The 19290-nt window shown below is 50.5% G+C and overlaps 10 protein-coding genes across 10 annotated transcripts; 6 read left to right on the plus strand and 4 right to left on the minus strand.

Annotated features, from left to right (window-relative positions):
- Nucleotides 1-2573, plus strand: erb1 (ribosome biogenesis protein ERB1). The gene has a single exon (XM_022549755.1). The coding sequence runs from the start codon at nt 73-75 to the stop codon at nt 2437-2439; it is 2367 nt and encodes a 788-aa protein (XP_022400037.1). The 5' UTR covers nt 1-72; the 3' UTR covers nt 2440-2573.
- Nucleotides 2574-2846: 273 nt separating this feature from the next.
- ASPGLDRAFT_58492 (putative MFS multidrug transporter) lies at nt 2847-4837 on the plus strand. Its single transcript, XM_022548318.1, has 3 exons — nt 2847-3195; nt 3249-4069; nt 4128-4837. The coding sequence occupies exons 1-3, from the start codon at nt 2962-2964 to the stop codon at nt 4687-4689; spliced, it is 1617 nt and encodes a 538-aa protein (XP_022400038.1). The 5' UTR covers nt 2847-2961; the 3' UTR covers nt 4690-4837.
- Nucleotides 4838-4896: 59 nt separating this feature from the next.
- On the minus strand, nt 4897-7305 carry ASPGLDRAFT_172672 (putative AAA family ATPase/60S ribosome export protein Rix7). The gene is made up of 3 exons (XM_022542771.1): nt 7206-7305; nt 6894-7142; nt 4897-6835 (listed from the first exon to the last, which is right to left on the minus strand). Exons 1-3 carry the CDS (start codon nt 7260-7262, stop codon nt 4922-4924), a joined length of 2220 nt encoding a protein of 739 aa, XP_022400039.1. The 5' UTR covers nt 7263-7305; the 3' UTR covers nt 4897-4921.
- Nucleotides 7306-7551: 246 nt separating this feature from the next.
- Nucleotides 7552-8209, plus strand: ASPGLDRAFT_86689 (ESCRT-III subunit protein VPS20; the record flags this gene model as incomplete). Its single annotated transcript, XM_022550398.1, has 3 exons — nt 7552-7595; nt 7668-8031; nt 8096-8209. Coding segments are annotated over 3 exons (522 nt in total), but the record flags the coding sequence as incomplete, so codon positions are not given.
- Nucleotides 8210-8613: 404 nt separating this feature from the next.
- Nucleotides 8614-9541, minus strand: ASPGLDRAFT_127925 (PITH domain-containing protein; the record flags this gene model as incomplete). Its single annotated transcript, XM_022540753.1, has 3 exons — nt 8614-9034; nt 9237-9348; nt 9403-9541. 3 exons carry the CDS (start codon nt 9539-9541, stop codon nt 8614-8616), a joined length of 672 nt encoding a protein of 223 aa, XP_022400041.1.
- A 293-nt stretch (nt 9542-9834) lies between these two features.
- On the minus strand, nt 9835-11980 carry ASPGLDRAFT_128169 (putative ATP dependent RNA helicase; the record flags this gene model as incomplete). The annotated part of the gene is made up of 3 exons (XM_022540771.1): nt 9835-9966; nt 10036-11697; nt 11756-11980. The coding sequence occupies 3 exons, from the start codon at nt 11978-11980 to the stop codon at nt 9835-9837; spliced, it is 2019 nt and encodes a 672-aa protein (XP_022400042.1).
- Nucleotides 11981-12365: 385 nt separating this feature from the next.
- On the plus strand, nt 12366-13782 carry ASPGLDRAFT_67023 (uncharacterized protein; the record flags this gene model as incomplete). The annotated part of the gene is made up of 5 exons (XM_022549080.1): nt 12366-12386; nt 12449-12752; nt 12812-13033; nt 13093-13365; nt 13427-13782. 5 exons carry the CDS (start codon nt 12366-12368, stop codon nt 13780-13782), a joined length of 1176 nt encoding a protein of 391 aa, XP_022400043.1.
- A 109-nt stretch (nt 13783-13891) lies between these two features.
- ASPGLDRAFT_47883 (mitotic-spindle organizing protein 1) lies at nt 13892-14574 on the minus strand. Its single transcript, XM_022546771.1, has 3 exons — nt 14392-14574; nt 14252-14329; nt 13892-14165 (listed from the first exon to the last, which is right to left on the minus strand). Exons 1-3 carry the CDS (start codon nt 14467-14469, stop codon nt 14091-14093), a joined length of 231 nt encoding a protein of 76 aa, XP_022400044.1. The 5' UTR covers nt 14470-14574; the 3' UTR covers nt 13892-14090.
- A 173-nt stretch (nt 14575-14747) lies between these two features.
- ASPGLDRAFT_128148 (GNAT family N-acetyltransferase) lies at nt 14748-15242 on the plus strand (the record flags this gene model as incomplete). The annotated part of the gene is made up of 1 exon (XM_022540769.1): nt 14748-15242. One exon carries the CDS (start codon nt 14748-14750, stop codon nt 15240-15242), a length of 495 nt encoding a protein of 164 aa, XP_022400045.1.
- Nucleotides 15243-15821: 579 nt separating this feature from the next.
- Nucleotides 15822-18365, plus strand: ASPGLDRAFT_111703 (putative transmembrane glycoprotein; the record flags this gene model as incomplete). Its single annotated transcript, XM_022539592.1, has 1 exon — nt 15822-18365. A coding segment is annotated over one exon (2544 nt), but the record flags the coding sequence as incomplete, so codon positions are not given.
- Nucleotides 18366-19290: the final 925 nt, after the last annotated feature.

Here is a 19290-nt window from a genome sequence, read left to right on the forward strand (position 1 = left end):
AAAAAAAAAAAAAAAAAAGAAAAGAAAAAAGAAAAAAGTCGCGAATCCCGACATCCTTTCCGACACAGCATCATGGACGCTTCGAAGGGCTCGAAAAAACGAAAGGCCGTTACGCGCGATGTGGAGGAGGAAGCAGGAGCATTTTCTGGGGATGAATTGAGCAAGAAGGATTTGAATGGAGCGCTTTCGGACGACGCCAACGATCTTTCGAGCGATGAAGGCGATTCGGAAGTGGAATTGGTTGATGACTTCAGCAGTGATGAAGAGGAGGTTGAAGGGGAGGAGGATATCGACAGTGATGAGATTCCTTCCGATGGCGAAAACTTGGTTAAGAAAAGGTCTGGCACAGCGGTCGACGAGCCGGCGAAGGACAACGACAACGACGAATCTAGCGAGGAGGAACAAATCAACTTCAGCATCGAAAAAGATGCCTATGGAAATGACCGCTATCTCTACGATGAGATCAACCCGGACGATAACTCGGAGCTCTCTGAAGCTGACGAAGATGCAAACACCATCGGCAACATTCCTTTGTCCTTCTACGACGAGTATCCCCATATTGGTTATGACATTAACGGGAAGAAGATTATGCGTCCCGCAAAGGGCGAAGCTCTAGATGCATTGCTGGACAGTATCGAGATCCCCAAGGGCTTCACTGGTCTTACGGATCCTTCGACTGGCAAGCCGCTGGAGCTGAGCCAAGATGAGCTGGAGCTGCTACGCAAGGTTCAAATGAACGAAATCCCCGACGAAGGTTACAACCCATACGAACCGACGATCGAATGGTTCTCCAGCAAGCAAGAAGTTATGCCTTTGAGTGCTGCCCCCGAACCAAAGCGCCGGTTCGTTCCATCGAAGCACGAAGCCAAGCGGGTGATGAAGATTGTCAAGGCGATCAGAGAGGGCCGCATTCTCCCTTACAAGGCCCCGGAGGAGCGGGAGGAGGAGGATCCAAATGTGATCAAGTATGACCTGTGGGCAGATGAGGCAGAGGATGCGGATCCCCATATGCATATCCCTGCTCCTAAACTTCCTCCGCCTGGTTACGAGGAGAGTTACCACCCACCGCCTGAGTATCTGCCTGATAATAAGGAGCGGAAGACTTGGGAGCAAACAGACCCAGAGGATCGGGAGAGCGAGTTCTTGCCCAATGACTTTGGCTCCCTCCGGAGAGTTCCTGGTTATGAGAGCTTCGTTAAAGAGAAGTTCGAGCGCTGCCTGGATCTTTACCTGGCTCCTAGAGTCCGGAGAAGCAAACTGAACATCGATCCCGAGAGCCTCCTCCCCAAGCTTCCCAGTCCCGAGGAGCTGAAGCCGTTCCCAACTGCCTGCGCCACTATTTTCAGAGGCCACAAGGGCCGCGTGCGTACCTTGGCCATCGATCCATCTGGCCTCTGGCTTGCCACTGGTGGTGATGATGGAACTGTTCGTGTTTGGGAACTTCTCACTGGTCGTCAGCTCTGGAGTGCAACTTTGAGTGAAGAGGATCCGGTCAATGTGGTTAAGTGGAGGCCTGGCAAGGATGCTGTTGTCCTTGCTGCGGCCGCGGGTGACGATGTTTTCCTTGCGGTTCCCCCTATTGTTGACCCCGAAGTTGAACAAACCAGTCTTGAGATTCTTGATGCTGGGTGGGGATACGCAGCTTCAAGACCAGCCCCGACTGGTGCGGACGCGAACAAGAAGAACACCCCTCCTCAGTGGATTCGCCCATCGAGCTCGCTTGCGGACTCTGGCGTATATGCTGTTATCCCTCTTCGCTACGTTGTCAAGTCGCTCTCATGGCACCGTCGCGGCGACTACTTTGTTACAGTGTGCCCGGGTTCGTCTACGCCGGCCTCTGTGGCCATCGCTATCCATACTCTTTCCAAGCATCTGACCCAATTCCCCTTCCACCGCCGTCTCAAGGGTGGTGGACCCCCGCAAACTGCTCACTTCCACCCATCGAAACCGGTCTTGTTCGTCGCCAACCAACGGTCCGTGCGTGCCTACGATCTCTCTCGCCAGCTCCTCATCAAGATCATCCAGCCCGGTGCCCGCTGGATCTCTTCCTTCGACATTCATCCGACCTCCTCTACCGCTGCTGGCGGAGACAACCTTATTGTGGGATCCTACGACCGTCGTCTCCTGTGGCACGATCTCGAACTCTCTCCGCGCCCCTACAAGACATTGCGGTACCACCGCAAGGCTATCCGGTCCGTCAAGTTCCATCCTGGTGGCCGCTACCCTCTCTTTGCGGACGCAAGTGACGACGGCTCTTTGCAAATCTTCCACGGCAGCGTTACGGGCGATATGCTCAGCAATGCCAGTATTGTGCCGCTCAAGGTCCTCAAGGGCCACAAGATTACCGGTGAGCTTGGTGTGTTGGAGGTGGACTGGCATCCGAGAGAAGCGTGGTGTGTCAGTGCTGGTGCAGATGGAACTTGTCGTTTGTGGATGTAATTGTGAAATCAACAAGCAATCTGCGCATTTACATAAGGGCGTTTATTTCTTTATATCTTTGTTTGGGTTGTATAGTTGTTCAAGATATATCCATAGTAAAAGTTATCCCATTCATAAAAGTTATGCTCACCGACAGTAATTTTAATTAGTCACAATTCCGTATTCGGACCCACCTACGTTAACTTCCTAAAAAAGAAGTTAATTGACGACGGGAACTATACTGCAAATGGTTAGTGACTGGAGCGACTAATCCATTTACGGTAAAGCTTTCTCTCGCCGCCAAGGATCCCGCCAGAAAAAAAAATTTAAGCACGTGACTATAATGAAGATTCGTCAAAAGTTGAACTTCACCCGGGACCTTCCCGATGAGGATGCTAGAAGGAGAAGCGGTCGAATTGTGTAGAATCTCACTGTGGCGTAAATTTTATATATAGACGGACGAGCGAGCAACGAGTGTGTGAGAGTACACCACGTCTTTTCATACCATACAACCACTTCCGAGCGAGCCCTTTGTATACGGCTATGAACCCCGAAATGCCGGAACACAATGGCAGTCATCCGATTGAGGTAGCAGAGAACGCTGGTTTCTCTGCTCAAGAGAAGGGCATCAATGATAAAGATCAAAGGCCAAATACCCAAACACTACCAGATCTGGAGACAATCGAGCGGCTAGGGCGACAACGTCCTCCACATTTCTCGAACATATGGACTGAATTAGCATTCTGCTTCTCGATATTCATGTGCCAGATCCTTTCTGTATGTCTTTTGTCTTGAGAACATCGTGATGCTCTTGTTAACAAGATATGTAGGAATACTACATATCCGGTTCCAATGTTCTCCTTCCAACTTTGATAAAGGAGCTGGACATCCCTCCCAGTCAGTCAATTTGGCCAGCCACAGCCTTGTCCCTTGTCGTCACGGCCACCCTGCTCATCTTTGGTCGTTTGGCGGACATGTTCGGAGGATTCGTGCTGTATTTTGGGGGGATGGTGTGGTTGACCATCACCTCACTCATCGCCGGATTCTCCCAGAACTGGTTGATGCTGTTTATATTCCGAGCACTGCAGGGGCTGGGGCTGGCAGCATTTTTGCCGTCGAGTATCATGATTCTCGGAAGAGTATACCGTCCGGGACCTCGTAAAAACCTCGTCTTCAGCATCTATGGCGCCTGCGCAGCGCTAGGGTTCTTTGTCGGTATCTTCTTTTCCGGTATCTGCGGTGAATTTCTGTCATGGCCGTGGTATTTCTTCTTTGGTGCAATTTTCTCTGCCATCACAGCTGTGTCGTCTTACTTCTCGATTCCCTCGGATTGGGTCGAGAAACGAGCAACATCTAAGGCCAGCATGGACTGGATCGGATCCGTCTTGCTCGTGCCAGGGATGGTACTGTTTATTTTTTCCATCGCGGACAGTGCTCATGCACCCCAGGGGTGGAAGACGCCGTATATCATTGTTTGTCTGATTCTTGGTGTCCTTATTCTGGGTGCCTTCATGTATGTGGAGGGATGGGTTGTCGAGAATCCTTTGATGCCCGGAGATTTGCTCTCGGTCAAGTACATGAAACCACTTATTCTCGCTCTCCTCTGCATGTATGGCTGTCTTGGGATTTATCTTCTCTATGCTTGCCTATAGTAAGTGTCGTCCCTTCCCGCAGATACCCAATGGCCTATTACTAACATCGTGTAACAGCATGCAGGAAATTATGGGAGCCTCACCCCTTCAGGTCGTCGCATGGGCAGTCCCCATGGCAGTTGGAGGTCTCATTCTCTCTGTTGCCGGAGGCTATCTCCTCCACATGCTCAACGGAACCATCCTAATGATAATCTCCGCTCTGGGTTACCTCGCATCCGGTCTCTTATTCGCTCTGATTCCCCTCGGAGGAAACTACTGGGCCTTCGTATTCCCCGCCATGATTGGCGGCACAATCGGCATCGACATCAGCTTCAACGTGACCAACATCTTTATAACCACGAATCTCTCCAAGGAAAGACAAGGGCTAGCGGGCGCGTTGATCAATTGCACCCTTCACTTCGGTATTGCTATCATGTTGGCGTTTGCCGATATCGTCCAGGTTCACACTGAGGAGTACTTGAGTCTTCGGAAGAGCTACCAGACGGCGCTTTGGTTCCAGGTTGGGTTGGCTGGTTTTGCTTTGGCTGTGGTGATTGCGTTTGTGCGGATTAAGAGCGCGAAGAGTGAGTTGACTGTGGATGAGAAGCTTGAGTTGGAGGCCACTGCAAGGGAAACCTAGCGGCTTTTCAATAGACATGAAGTACATACATAGCATGACTGCATTTACATTTACATTTGCTGTATTTAGCGCTAATCATAATAGTAGAAAGATATGTCGAGGATGAGAGATGGCTATTCTTAAATATTACGGAATCGAGATTATAGAGAGCATCATGGAAAAGGTCCTGAACACCCCATTAAAGGCATATATACGTCCAACCGTAACAAAAAAAACCTGGTCTATAATATATTTACAGAACGCCTCCGCTCCAATCCCTCCTCAACTTCTCATACTTCCTCAAATCAGTAACACTGGGCCGAATAAACGACTTGGCAGCCACAAAGTCCTCGAACTTGATGGTATCCCGCCTCTTGATAGCGGAGTATCCAGCTCTCCGAAGCAAGCTTCCCAAGTCCGCACCGCTGAACCCTTCGCAGTCCTCGGCCAGTTTCCTGAGATCCTCACTGAACTCGATGGACAGGTTGCGAACAATTGTGTGCAGAATATCCACACGCTCTGTTGGGCTTGGCAGGTTCACGAAGAGGAGGGTCTCGAGACGACCTGGACGGAGCATTGCTGGATCGATGATATCCGGTCTGTTGGTTGCTGCGATTACGTAGATGCCTTGACGACTACTGCCCAAGCCGTCGAGTTCGGTAAGGAGTGTGTTCACGACACGCGCAGAGGCCTCGGAGACTGTATCATCACGACGAGGGACAAGAGCGTCCAGTTCATCAAAGAAGATAACGCAGGGAACAGACGAGCGAGCGCGGACGAAGACTTGTCGTACGGACCGTTCAGACTCTCCGACGAATTTGTTAAGTAATTCGGGACCTTTAACGCTGATGAAGTTCGCGCGGGACTCGTTGGCCACGGCTTTGGCAAGTAGTGTTTTACCACAACCAGGTGGACCCCAGAGCAAGACTCCTGTGGGTGCACTGATACCGACGCTTTCGTAGACTTCGGGGTTCCTGATTGGTTCGACGATGGCTGTAGAAAGTTCGTCACGGACACCTCCCAAAGCACCAATGTCTGCCCAGGTAGTATCAGGGATCGTTGCGAAACCTTCACGTTTGGATGATGGCTGGATCTTGGGGAGTGCTATGAAGAAGTCCTGATTCGAGACTTCAACCACTTGGGATTCCTCCCCGACAGGGTTCTCTTTTGCATGCATGATAAGTCGTCGCAATTCTTTAATTTTGGGACTAACTTCGTCCGATTCATCTTCGATATCCATTTCCTCGCCACTGTTAGATTTTAGGATCTCAAGGTACCTCTTGATAGCAGTAGCGCCGGCTGTCGAGACGAGATCGTTCAAATCAGCACCAACAAAACCCGGTGTCCTCTTGGCCAACGTCTTGAAATCCAGGTCGTCCGCAAGGCGCATCTTCCGCGTGAGAGCCCGAATGATTTTCTCTCGCACGGGTTCGGACGGAACTGTCATGTTGATCTCCTTGTCGAATCTCCCACCGCGACGCAGGGCTGCGTCCAAGCTGTCCGGACGGTTTGTCGCTGCGAGAACAATCACGGGCTTCCCTTCCGTCTTCTCCAACGCCAGATCATCCATACATGTTAGAAGCTGGGCGACAATTCTCTTCTCCATTTCCCTCTGTGCGCTTTCGCGCTTTGGCGTAATGGCATCTATTTCGTCTATGAAGATAAGGCAAGGTGCGATCCGTTTTGCTTCATCAAAGTGTTCTCTGAGGGCCTTTTCAGATTCACCAGACATTCCCGACACAATCGATGGCGCTGAAATGGAAATGAACGGAACTCCGAGTTCGGCCGCAAAGGCGTTCGCAATCATTGTTTTACCGCATCCTGGCGGACCATGTAATAAGACACCCCGTGGTGGTTGGACATTCGACGACAAATACACTTGAGGACGGGTCATCGGTAGGATAACGAGATCGCCCAGGTCTTCAATGACTTCGTCCAACCCACCCAAATCCGTAAGGCTCACATGTGTCGGTGGTGATCTATCGACTTGGGATTCGGCTTTCCGTCGCTTGGAAGACGATTCGCTTTTATTTTGTCGTTCTCGTTTCTTCGTCGACGTCGATGTAGATGCCGGCGCATTGTCAGCGCCGTTTGCTTCGGTTGGTGTTTGTGACTTCGATCCGGTGTTCCACATGCTGACAAGGCTCTTATTGAGATTGTTGGACTCCTGGACCTAGTCAGTATTTTTTCTAGACATGTCATTGCGCTTCACGCATAGCACATACCTGGGGCGGAGGCTTCTGCTCTTCCAAGCCCTCAAAGTTACCTTCTACCAAGTCCTCCTCATCATCTCCGAATACATCGAGTTTCACCATTTCCACGACCCGCTCGAGACTATCCTCCAATACCCTCTTCGGTCTCCGGTTCAGGCTGGAATTCGATCTCTTGATGCTGTCGTATATGGCGGGAACGGTTAGCCGCAGCTGGTCTTTCTCAATCTGGTCGTCGACGATTTTGCGCACAACTTGGTAGACCTGCGGAGGACGAAAAAAGTATCAGTTGGAGGAACACGCAGTGACGAGGATTCCTAGTCTCACATCGCGATCCAAGCCCTGCCGCAAAGTCGGCCTGCCTCCGCGATTCCCCTGGCGCATTTTCACAAGCTCAAGGAGGTTGCAATGCCTGAATTTAATCGTTGGTCGAGAAATCGTCGTGCTTCAATTCTTGCGATTTTCCCAGAAATTTGGACGGAGCGGAAAAAACATGTTGCCAGCGGGGATTTGAAAAATACAGCCAGAAACTGCAAATCGATGGGCAGTGGATACAATACGATACGCAATTAATGTCAATGCCCATTCTGGGGTAACTTTACTTATCTCGCATCATATCGACCGGTCCCCGGGCATTCACATTCAACCCCAGATAGACAATAATGCGGTGACCATGGGCAACATCTCCAGCTCTCCCAAGATATCCGCTCAGGATCGGTAAGCACTGCCTTGTTAACAGAGGTATATGTCCTACTTTGCGCAGTACTGACTTGTTTCATCCAATGCTAGAGCGATCCTCGACCTAAAGAACCAACGCGATAAGCTTCATCAGTACCAGAAACGCATCACCGTCCTCACAACGCGCGAAACCGAAATCGCAAAGGAATGTCTAGCCCGGAATGATCGAAGGAGCGCCCTCCTTGCCCTTCGCCGTAAGAAATACCAGGAATCCCTTCTGGCCAAGAGCGATGGACAGCTCGAGCAACTCGAGCAATTAGTCGGGCAGGTGGAGTTCTCGCTCGTACAGAAAGACGTGCTTTTTGGGCTGCGGCAGGGAACGCAAGTTTTGCAGGCTATTAATAAGGAAATGGGTGGAATTGAAGGCGTGGAGAAGCTGATGGGGCAGACGGAGGAGGCGCGCTCATACCAAGAGGTGAGGACATTAGACCATTCCACTCGTATGAGCTTATTATGCTAACCACGTGGCGGCGATCTAGGAGATTAGCCAGATGCTTGCGGGAAATCTGTCGAACCAGGACGAAGACGAAGTCGAAGAGGAACTGGCGGCACTGCAGGGTCCAGTGGTATTACCAGAGCCTCCCACTACAACTCCCAAACAGCCAGAAACGCCGGAAGATACAGCGGCAGAAACAGAGAGGGAGACGACAGGGCAAGGGGAAGTAGCACGAGCTGCAGTTCCAGCTTCTTGATTAATTGTTCTCGCATACGGGCTACTTCTGCGATCGAATTCGGGTTTATCAGTTCAATATTGGGAGCATTACTGGCGTTGGTGGTTTGTTCTGTTTTTCTCTTCTTGCATGGTGTGTTTAGAGCCATTGTCAGCGTCAGGCGATTAGAAATTGGGTTTCATTAATTTGTTCTCAGTATGAGTCCAGCTCACTAATGGATTAAAGTCATCGACGTCGTCTCAATAATGGATACAATCATAATATATGCAATCGCTTTTTCCTCTCAGAGTACAATTTCCCTTTTCCCCTGCAAATGCTGCAATAACTTACTGTCCGGGCATGATTCGTCCTCCCATCTCATTGGTTCCTGTAATCGAGACATGATCCCCCGGATTCGCTGCCGCTTCGTAGATGAAGCTGATAGGTTCACGATTCAAAGCCATGAACTGACCCTTGAAACCAATGTACCCGACTTTGGTCACGTCGTTCTCCCCGTCACTCCAGTTATCTTCGAAAAAGAGGGTAATCGAGGTAGTTGTGTTCCAGTGAGCACGGTTCAAGGGCATCTCAAAAACGTCAGCACCAGGGACCGGCTGCGGAATCTCCAGGGTCTGGGTTGGTTTGAGTTCTGAGGCGGTTGAAAAGTCGAGGTCCTCGCGGTTCTTGAACAGCTTCAAGGTCTTAGGCGCAGACGGAGTCGGTGCAGTGTAAATCAGAAGCGAGTGAACTTTGACCTGGCCAGTGAACCTACATAATTTAAGGACCCATTAGCATATGTAGCATGATGATTTGTTTTGTAGCTGGAGCTAGCATGTTTTGACGAGCTTGGCTGATAAGATGAGGGGCATGGCGGGGTAGAATATCGAGAACATCGAATCAAAAGAACAGCAATAATAGTAAAGATAAAAGCGCTTGAAGCATAAAACTGAGAATTTGGAGATATACGAACGGGATATGCATGAGCAGTTGCTCATCCGCGTCGCTCTCAAGCTCAGGCTGGTCGTTCAATCTCTCCGCCCATGACTTCTGGACAATCGCAGCTCCGGATCTTGGTCTATCCTCTGTTTTTTCTAGTTAGCTGTGACTCTGCGGAGGGATAACCCAGATAGATATACCATTCAATGTGTTGATGGAATCGAACTGAATCTGGGTGTAGAGAAGGGACTGAACAGCCGGAGTGATGTCGTTGGAATGGTCGTGTTCACCATGGCAATGACCACCATGGCCATGATCATGGTGATTGTGTCCTGACATTTTGACTGATTCTGTGGAAGATGTTCGTCGTTTGTCAGTTAACGGTCTGCTGTTGAGATGATAAGATTGTCACTAGAGAAGATGAAGAAGATGGAAAAGTTTTGGGACCAATCGATTGCCCAAATGGGAAGCGGCATGTCTCCGCCCCGGGATGACCTCACCTTCCAGCCCGACTATGTATACATACTTTGGGATCTACGTAGTGGGTTTAAGCCTTATATGTTAGATATTCAAATTAATTTTGCCTTGAATTCGGGTATAGGATACAGGTAAGCATCTATGAACGTAAACTATCACTGGACTCTGTAGAAGTTGGGAGCGTATTCCGTGAGATAGCTCCTTTCGATCTTAGTGACATCTCGGATGAATGTCTTGTCACTTGTTTGCATGATTTCATGGAAGATGACCCAGTCTGCTTTTCGGTTCTATTGGAATGGTTAGCTGAGACAAGTCCGGTTTTCCAAAAAAAAAAAAAGACAACAAGAGCAACTAACAAACATCAGAGAACTGGGATGTGCATGAAGTTTAAGACCACCACTGACAGCCTTAAACGTCCCATCAGGTTGCATCTTGGCAGCGTGAGCAAAGTAGCCCGTTGTAAGACATCTCTGGATCTGCTCAGGTTTCCTGCTCAAATCCGCCTGTCGATAGCTGGAGGAAGAAAGTGACTCGTCGGCCTTGATACCAAACCGCTCGAGATAGCGTTTGAGCTGGGCCCGGATACTCACGGCGCGCTGCAAAGACCGGTAGTTTAGAAGGTTGTCGCGGCACCACTTGGAATCCTTCTTCCCTTTCGTGACGAATGTTTGGTAAACATTGAGATACGTCAAGTGATCGCCCTCTTCGACAGCAAATTTCCTGCGACTGCTCTCCGACAATTTCCTATCTCCCTCATGATGTACCCATACGGCTCCCTGGAGACTGACCATGGCGGCAATCGTCAGGATTTCGCTTAGACAGTCAAATGATGGAGCAGAAAGAAGGGCTTTGCCCATCATAGGATCAACCGCGAGTTCGGCCATTCGCATCCCCAACGGCTTGGTGAGTTTGGCATAGTCATCCACAGCACCAAGAGAATATAGAAGCTCGAATGCGCGGATCACTAGCTCCGCGGGAGGAGGCGTCAGAAAATCAAACCGGACAATGTTATCTATACCCAAAGCCTTGAGCTGCATAAGGACAGGCGTCAAATTTGACCGTTGGATTTCTGGGACTGTAGCATCTGGAAGGTGTTCGTATGCCTCTTGGGTGTAGAGACGGAAACATTTACCGGGCTTGGTACGTCCGGCACGACCTGCTCGCTGGACTGCAGCGGCTTTTGAAATAGGCACCGCGGTCAACGTCTCAATCCCAGTGCCGGGACTATATGCCCTGAGTTTTGCAAAGCCACAGTCAACCACGTAAACAATCCCATCAATTGTCACTGACGCTTCCGCGATGTTGGTCGACACAATGACCTTGCGCGTTTTTTCCGGTGCTGATTCGAAAACGTACATTTGCTGGTCTGTGGTAAGACCAGAATATAAAGGCAGTGGCTGTACGGCTTGTGCCTTAGGGTGCAACGTAGCACCACGCTCGGAAATCAATTGAATGGCCGTGTCGATTTCCTCCCGTCCCGTTAGAAAGACTAGAATATCCCCCTCGTCTTCTTGCAGATGTATGTCAAACACTGTTTTGACGGCTCTCTCTACATAGTCTTCCGCTGGTGATTCGAGAAAAAGAGTATCGACTGGATACATTCGCCCCTCGAGACTGATGATTCTTCCAACGCTCCCGCCGAGCTCTCCCGGTTCCGCGTCATTTTTGAATTCCTCTCCAGCGAAGAAATGGAGAAAGTCTTCAGCTTGCAAGGTAGCACTGCTGACTATAATGCGCAGATCTGGCCGCCGTTTCATGATCTTCTTCAAAATACCCAAGAGAACATCTGTGCTAAGAGACCTTTCATGAGCCTCGTCGACCATGATGACTGAATAACGGGACAGAAGAGGATCTACAAGGGCCTCTCTAAGCAACATCCCATCCGTTAGGAACTTGATCTTTGTAGAAGCAGACGTCTGATCCTCAAAACGGATCGAGTAGCCCACCTCTTCGCCAACTTTGCAGCGCATCTCTTCAGCTACTCTGGTTGCCACCGTAGTAGCCGCTACCCGCCGTGGCTGTTGTCATTGGCTTAGCTACTCTGATTCTTTTTCATCGGGGGAAATCAGAAATTACCTGCGTGACCGCGATGGCCTTCCCATCTGTACCCCATCCTGCTTGATCCAAATATTGTGGAAGTTGCGTTGTCTTTCCACTTCCGGTATGCCCGACAACAATAGTGACGGGGTAGGTCTCAACAAGATAAAGCAGATTACGCCTATGTCGTACAATTGGCAACAGTGCAGCAGGCTTGTATAGTGATGGGATGAAGGTAGTCGAAAAATCCATTTCTGAAGCCATTTTGCACCGATTGTTTGCAAAGGCTTGTTCTGAACACACCAGCTTTCTCACGCGGAATTATGTGCAGCTGTCAAATAGAAGAATCTGGAGCATAGTGAGCCTCAGGAATAGCTAATAGCAAGTTCTAAGCTGACCCTCATCGCATAAACACAGACTGTACGGCGTAAGTATACAGAGCTCCGCCAATTCAAGCTTGTGATGATGTTACATAAGCAATCTGGACTTCAATCACGTGTCTCCAACGTCACTGCGAATCTGGAGTGGCTGCCGTTGAAACGTTCGACTTGCCCCGGAATTTCGTCTGCCTGCTGGCTTTGGGGTATATAAGTTTTCTTTCACATCTCGTAATACGTTTGATCTCTCACCCTCCATACGCATCGCCATCATGTCGGAGGAAGACAAGAGTGTATGTGTTCCTGATCCCCCTTTCGTATACTAAGTTACGGATAGCTTACACTTGGCTTCAAGACGCCTAACAAGCTGCCCGTGGGGCCGAACAGTCTTAAGCCAGAATCGCCCACGACCGCGCGCCCTTTGGATTTCGATGACGAGCCTCAAGAGACCGGGGTCGTCAATACTTCTGCCCCCCCAGGAACCGCTCAGCAAGGTGATACGGAAGCTGCCCCGCCAAAACCCCCGCGTCCATTGAGCCCCCGACAACAGGCCGAGAACACCCTTAAAGAAGCATTTCCATCTCTCGAAGGCTCGGTTGTAAAAGCTGTGCTGGTTGCTAGCAACTGGAATGTGGAGCGGGCGTTCCATGCTCTTCTGGGTACGTATAGACTCAAGTCCGCGCCAGTGGGGTGTGTGGATGCTAACCTGTGTCTCTAGGCATGACCGACCCCAATGCGCAAGCTGAAGACGTACCCCCTCCGAAACCACCCCGGCCGTCTGCGTCTCAAAGACAAGTGGAAGCAGATGAGATTTATGCCCGTCAACTAGCCGAACACTACAATCGCCGTGTGCCGCAGCCCCGCGGGGACGAGGAAGCTCGCTATCGACAGAGGAGAGGCAGTGACGCATCTGATGAAAGAGATTATAGCTTCTTCGATGGTATGTTATGTTGATACAGGCTTTGCTTTTACATTATCTTTGCTGATGGATGTCTATAGATGATCTCCCTGTCATCCGTGATAACATTCGCAAAGGATTCGTGGACACCCAGACAAAGGTCAATTCGTGGGTGCAGAACTTGAAGAAACGTTGGGATGGTGAGGATATGGAAGACGCACAGTCTGGTCGAAGCTATGGCGAAGAACCAAGTTACACTCGACCAAGGCGAAGCGGAGACTTGGGCCGTCGCAGTGGAGATCGCGAACGCTACGATGCAGACCCTCAGCTGTTGGATGACGACTTTACTACTCTTGAGCTGCGAGACTCCGAAGGTAAGGCTCTCGCGTTTTTAATCCGACAATCCTCGTGCTTGAATACTGACTTGGATAATAGCTCCGCCCCCGCGCCCCCCAAGGCCACTTGCCAATCCAGACTTACACAAGACTTCGTCTTCCTCACCCGACAGACGAAAGGTGTCCTTCCAGGAGGGTCCCCCGACAGAGATTGGCAGTTCCCAAGGTGCATCCGGATCGGCTAAGCCCACCCCTCCTAGCAAGCCGAGCAAGTGGCAGCCTTTGACTACAGTTGAGCCATCTCCTGTCGGAGAGCATGATCCATTCAGCCTTGGCGATAGCGAAGATGAGAAAGATACGAAGACTAAAGACCAAAGCACCACTGGTGAGGCCGAACAGTCTAAGAAGGCGACGGTAGAGGATGGTAACAATAAAACAGAGACAGGAAAATCCTAGTTAATTTTCCTTTCTTTCTGTTTTTCTTGACTTAAGAGAATATGGCTTAGTTTGTTCCAGCCTTTGCTGTTCTATTATTTATTTTTATTGTTTATGATACCAAGGTTATCCCTGGGAGACAGTCGAACCCGTTATTTTATTTAATACAAGGAATATTATAACCAGTGGCCTGTGTGCACAACTGCAACAAAAAGTAAGGGTATCTTATATCGTAGAAAAAATAACAAGCCAAACCGATGAACGCCAAAGATCCAACCTATAAGCACCTAATCATCCAGGCATTCCAACCAAGTACAGCACTATAACGTTTACTCCTGCATGATCTGCTCGTCTGGATAGCGCCCTTGAGCAACTGCCTCCCTTCGAAGATCTTTGATCACAGTCTATAGTTCAGGTCAGTTACGAGGATCACTTAAACGCGGAGCATTAAAAAGCATTGGAGGATAATTCGGGGAAGAATGGAACCCACCGCCAGCGCTTCCGGATTGACGCCGTTCTCGATTAGCGAGACGCAAAGGGATAGCTCTGTCCGATCGAGATGCGTATTCTAGCCCGATTTAACAGAGATTAGTTTGGATACCCTCTTGGTAAAGGGGAGGAATCACGCACGAGGAGCGTTGAGATATCGTGAAGAATGTCGATGACTTCGCGCGCGGCCTGGCGCTTGTCGTCGGCTTGAGAAGGCATAATTTGCAGAGTAGATAGAAGATAGTTGATATCAAAGGAAACTTATTCTGCAAATTGGATCTAGAAGCTATGCGGTGCGGTGCTGGGAGTGGTTGTCAGTGGATCGGGTGAGGCTCCGCGTTTTCGCGTCAAAAAACCTCAACCTCTCCCCATCGCCCCCTCAAACACCGTCAGAATACCACCATTTGAAACAGATTATAATTGGATTATACTATACCCTGCTACAGACAATTCTAGCCTGCCTCTCTAACGGTCTTGAATGTGAGTCATTCGAAAGAATGCCGGATATCACCATCTCGGACATTCATTCCTTAGGCCAAAAGGAAGCATTCGAAATCCTCGCACAGATTGCACGCGTCGAGAAAAAAACGTTCCCCAGCAATGAAGCCTTTCCCTTTGGCCAAGAGCTGTGGCGGAAGAAGCCCAATACGCGAGTTTTGTATGCCACCAGTGCCCCGGCCCCAGGTGCCCGTCCTGTTCTAATCGCGTATGCTGTCTATGTCCGACAGAAGGGAGCAGCTCTGCTACACAAAGTGTGCGTGATAGAGGCGCTCCGTCGACAGGGTGTCGGTAAGAGATTGATGGAGTATATCCAGCAACGTCTACAAAAGGAAGGGTGCCAGTACATTCAGTTATGGGTAGACAAGGCCAGGGAGCCCGCGCGAGCATTGTATACTCGCAACGGGTTCAAAGAACGGGAGGAGATCGCGGACTACTACGCCCCTGGACGTACTGGCATCAGGATGGTACTCGATCTTGAATGTGGTGTTTGATCCTCCCCTGTTCCTGTTAACTCCTTGGAACCTTGGGAGCCTTTTGTAAATTCGAGGACAAATGCCAACGACACGAGGAGAGTTTCTCCTGCTGTCGCCCCTTCGATCGCTCCTTAATTGTCCGAAGGGCGAGGAATCGGGGCAGTGGGTTGGGACTCGCGTTTTGTGCCTGCGTCCCAGGAAAGCAATGCGCTCTCCCCCTTGCAGGATATCTACATTCATAACATGAGATGGGGCGGGGAGGAACTCGCTCCCTCTAACAACGGCGCTGGTACATACTTCGGTGACATCAAGCATATCCAGGTATGGCTTCGTGGAAGGGATTACACGCTTCGCGCTTCTCCTTGTCTGATGGCCCTTGGGCACGTTCACCTTGGGAAGGCCATATTCACTGAAAGGACCAATTATTTCTTCACTTTTCTTCTTTTTGTCGTCAATCTTTCCCTGCTTTTAACCTTTTCTTTTCTTTTCTTTCTCTCTGGATGACTGTTTACGCCAGAGTTTTCCCTGCCCTTTCTTTCCCGACCATCTGCGTCTATTAGGATATCGATCCGGGCTTCCTCGGAACCCTCCCGGACGATGGCGCTCCTCGGATTGATTGTCCTCGCATTTGTGCTGGCTGTTAATGCAAGCCTGAGCGCAAACTATCCTGTGAATGCCCAATTACCACCCGTGGCTCGAGAATCCAACCCGTTCAAGTTTGTGTTTTCTCCAGGCACTTTTGGTGACGCTGATGCGGATACGAAATACTCGCTGGAGGATGCGCCGTCATGGCTTGATGTGGAGAGCAAAGGCCGTACCTTGTTTGGAACCCCTCAATCGGAGGACGTTGGGGAGCAGAAGTTCAAGCTCGTTGCAGATGGTCCGTCCGGGTCTGCGAGCATGGAAGTGACCTTGGTCGTGAGCGCAGAAGACGGTCCGAAACCTGGGAAGCCATTGCTACCGCAACTCGAAAAGTTCTGTCCTACCTCAGCACCCTCGACGATATTCGTGCGCCCTGGTGACTCGTTCTCGCTCTCGTTCGACTCGGAAACATTTGTCGGCACAGGGAATTCGACCGTATACTATGGAACGTCACCAGAGAATTCGCCGTTACCATCCTGGGTTCGATTTGATCCTGATGATCTTCGATTCTCTGGAACAACACCAAAGGGTGGCCCGCAGAGCTTTACGTTCAACCTAATCGCATCGGATGTGCTTGGCTTCAGTGCCGTCACCTACACTTTCGAAATGGCCGTCCGCCCGCATATCCTTTCATTCAATGATACCCTACAAACGTTTAGTCTGAGCCGAGACGGCGAATTCAAAAGTCCTGCGCTCCATGAATACTTGACGCTGGATGGCCGAAACCCTACGAAGGAGGATTTGACAGACATCTCCGTGGAGGGTCCCGAATGGCTCACTTTGGACAACAAGACGCTCACCTTGAGCGGCACCTCGCCATCTGACGCAAAGAATGAGAATGTCACCATCTCAATTACAGATGTTAATGAAGACGTAGCCAATATGATTGTCAGTCTGCAATACTCGCAACTATTTCTCGATGGTGTTGCGGGGTGTGATGCAACCATCGGGGAGGACTTTTCATACACATTTGACGAATCGGTTTTGACTGACGACTCCGTCGACCTTGAGGTGAATGCAAATGACCAGTTCCCCTCGTGGTTGCACTATGATGCGGAGAAGAAACAGCTCTATGGCTCTGTCCCGGAAGACGCCAATCCCCAGAAGTACACTGTCGACTTGATTGCTACCAAGGGATCGACTGAGGATACGCAGAAGTTTACCATCGATGTTGCGGAAGCAGGCCACCATGATCATACCGATACCGACAAATCCGTGGAGTCCGGAAGCACGACTGGCACCGGTGGTAATAGTCACCAGAAGAAAGCTGGAATCATCGCCATTGCTGTTATTATTCCGTGCGTTTTTGTGGCTAGCGCCATTGTACTCTTATTCTGCTGGCGTCGCAAGCGCAGGGGAGGGTCCTCGCACGACGATGGAGACTTTCCACCAGAAAAGCCACTAACAGGTCCAAATGCTCAGCCACCACTACCCCAATGCCAACCCTTTGAAGACATGATTTCACATTCGATGCCCCCCCCGGCTCAGGGCACTCCTCCACGTTCACCGCCACCGAAATTGGAGCTGAAGTCATTCTTCGATGCAACCACATTCGAAAAGACAGATACTTTTGTAACAGAGGAACCGGTTGAGGATGCAATGGCGGACAAGGAGAACGCCCGGCCACGATCGACCATCGGATGGGATTTCTCGTCATTACACGAGCAGCCTGAACAGGGACCAGGATCTGAAGACGTGCTGGCTCAAGACAAGCATCGTTCATTGCATGCAAGTCCCTCGGTTCGACGACAGACCAGTCAGCCCAAGAGACGAGAGCCGCTCAAACCCATCCAAGGGCGGCGATCGCTGAAACGTAACTCAGCGGCTTCGTCTCGTTCAAAGCGCCTCTCGAAGCGATCTAGTGGAATTTCCTCTGTGGCTTCGGGCCTTCCGATCCGTCTCAGTGGCGCGGGCCATGGGGCAGGCGGGTTCGGTCCCGCTGGCCGTGGATCGTGGCACGCATCCATGCAGAGTGACGAGGGTGGGCTAGGAAATCTAGCCCCGTTGTTCCCGCGACCTCCGCCGCGGGCGCGGGAGAGCATCGAGTATGCCAGACGGGCGAGCATGCGTGCGCTAGGTCGGGAGAACTCGACCATTTCGGAGTCTGATTCGCTGGAGGCATTTGTCCACACTCGCGCGAAGAGCAGGAACTCGACGAACCCGATGTTCTCGGGGCAAGGCAACCGACGAACGTCTTCAGGGTTCCGGGCATTGGAACGGAAGCGGAGCACCCTTAGTCGGGCCGATACAGAATCAACGGGAAACTTCACCAACTACGACTACCGTCAGTCGCTGCAGGAACGGCCGTACTCGATGGCGAGGTCGGCGTCGATCTATACGAACGACAACCGGCAGTCGATATATCTACCACCGACATCACGCATGTCGTCCTACATGCAAGCATCACCAGCAGCCTATCCGAGCCAGTCGAGTCTGGCGCAGAACTACCGTGACGTGCTCTCACCGCTTCCACATTTCATGACAGAAGCAAGCTTGGCCCAGGGTGGTCGGCGACTCGAGGACGTGGAGGAACATGGTAGTACAGTGAACAGTGAATCACAATACGGCGGAGGTCATTATGGGGGGCAGGGACCATCCGCACTACACCGGCGGTCTTCTTCCTGCTACGACTGGCGGCGGATGAGCACATACACGACAGAGGAAGAGCTGACACGGGGTCGATTACAGAAGAGTCCATCATTGCCGCTGGACGACCCCCGTGGGCGACGGATGAGTAGCCTGTGGTCAGCAGGTGTGGACAGGGAGAATGAACCGAGGGGTATGTCAAGTGAACAAACGTGGCAGACATTGAGTGTGGAAGACAGCCACGACTTTCCGCGTGATCGGATGGGGAGTTCATTTGGGGCGTTTCTGTAGAAAGTGATTGTTCTTTCTGTTCTGTTCTTTTTTGCATGATATCCAGGTGATTTGTTTTGCATACTATTCATTTAATGTTGGCATTGTATTTGTATTTTATGTTGATCTAAACATGTACACCAGATGTCTTATTTAATACCATATAATATACAGTTGCATCTATATACTGAGAACCATACCTGTTGCCATACCTTAGCCAACCTGTAGATACCTATAGTTAGCGGTATTAATGCCTAAAGTACCGATAAGATAATCATCCATCCCACCGCCGCTCGGGGCAACGTGTGGCCCCGAGGGATTGACAGTCGAGCATCTTCGAAGTAGATGAGAGTAGAGTACACATTAGGTATGAAGTATTAGAGCACAGCACAGGGATATGTATGCTTGATTTCTTTGTCTCTGTTGATCCTATCTCCTCCTTTGAGCACTTGATATCTTACTGCATTCAGACCGACTAGGCTACATCCTCCGGAGGGCCGCCAGCAACACCCCTCACTGATGTTCAACGCAGGGAATGACAGCCTAGAATAAGAAAGATTCTCATAGG

The sequence above is a fragment of the Aspergillus glaucus genome (assembly GCF_001890805.1).
Source record: "Aspergillus glaucus CBS 516.65 unplaced genomic scaffold ASPGLscaffold_12, whole genome shotgun sequence".
Lineage (NCBI taxonomy): Eukaryota > Fungi > Ascomycota > Eurotiomycetes > Eurotiales > Aspergillaceae > Aspergillus > Aspergillus glaucus.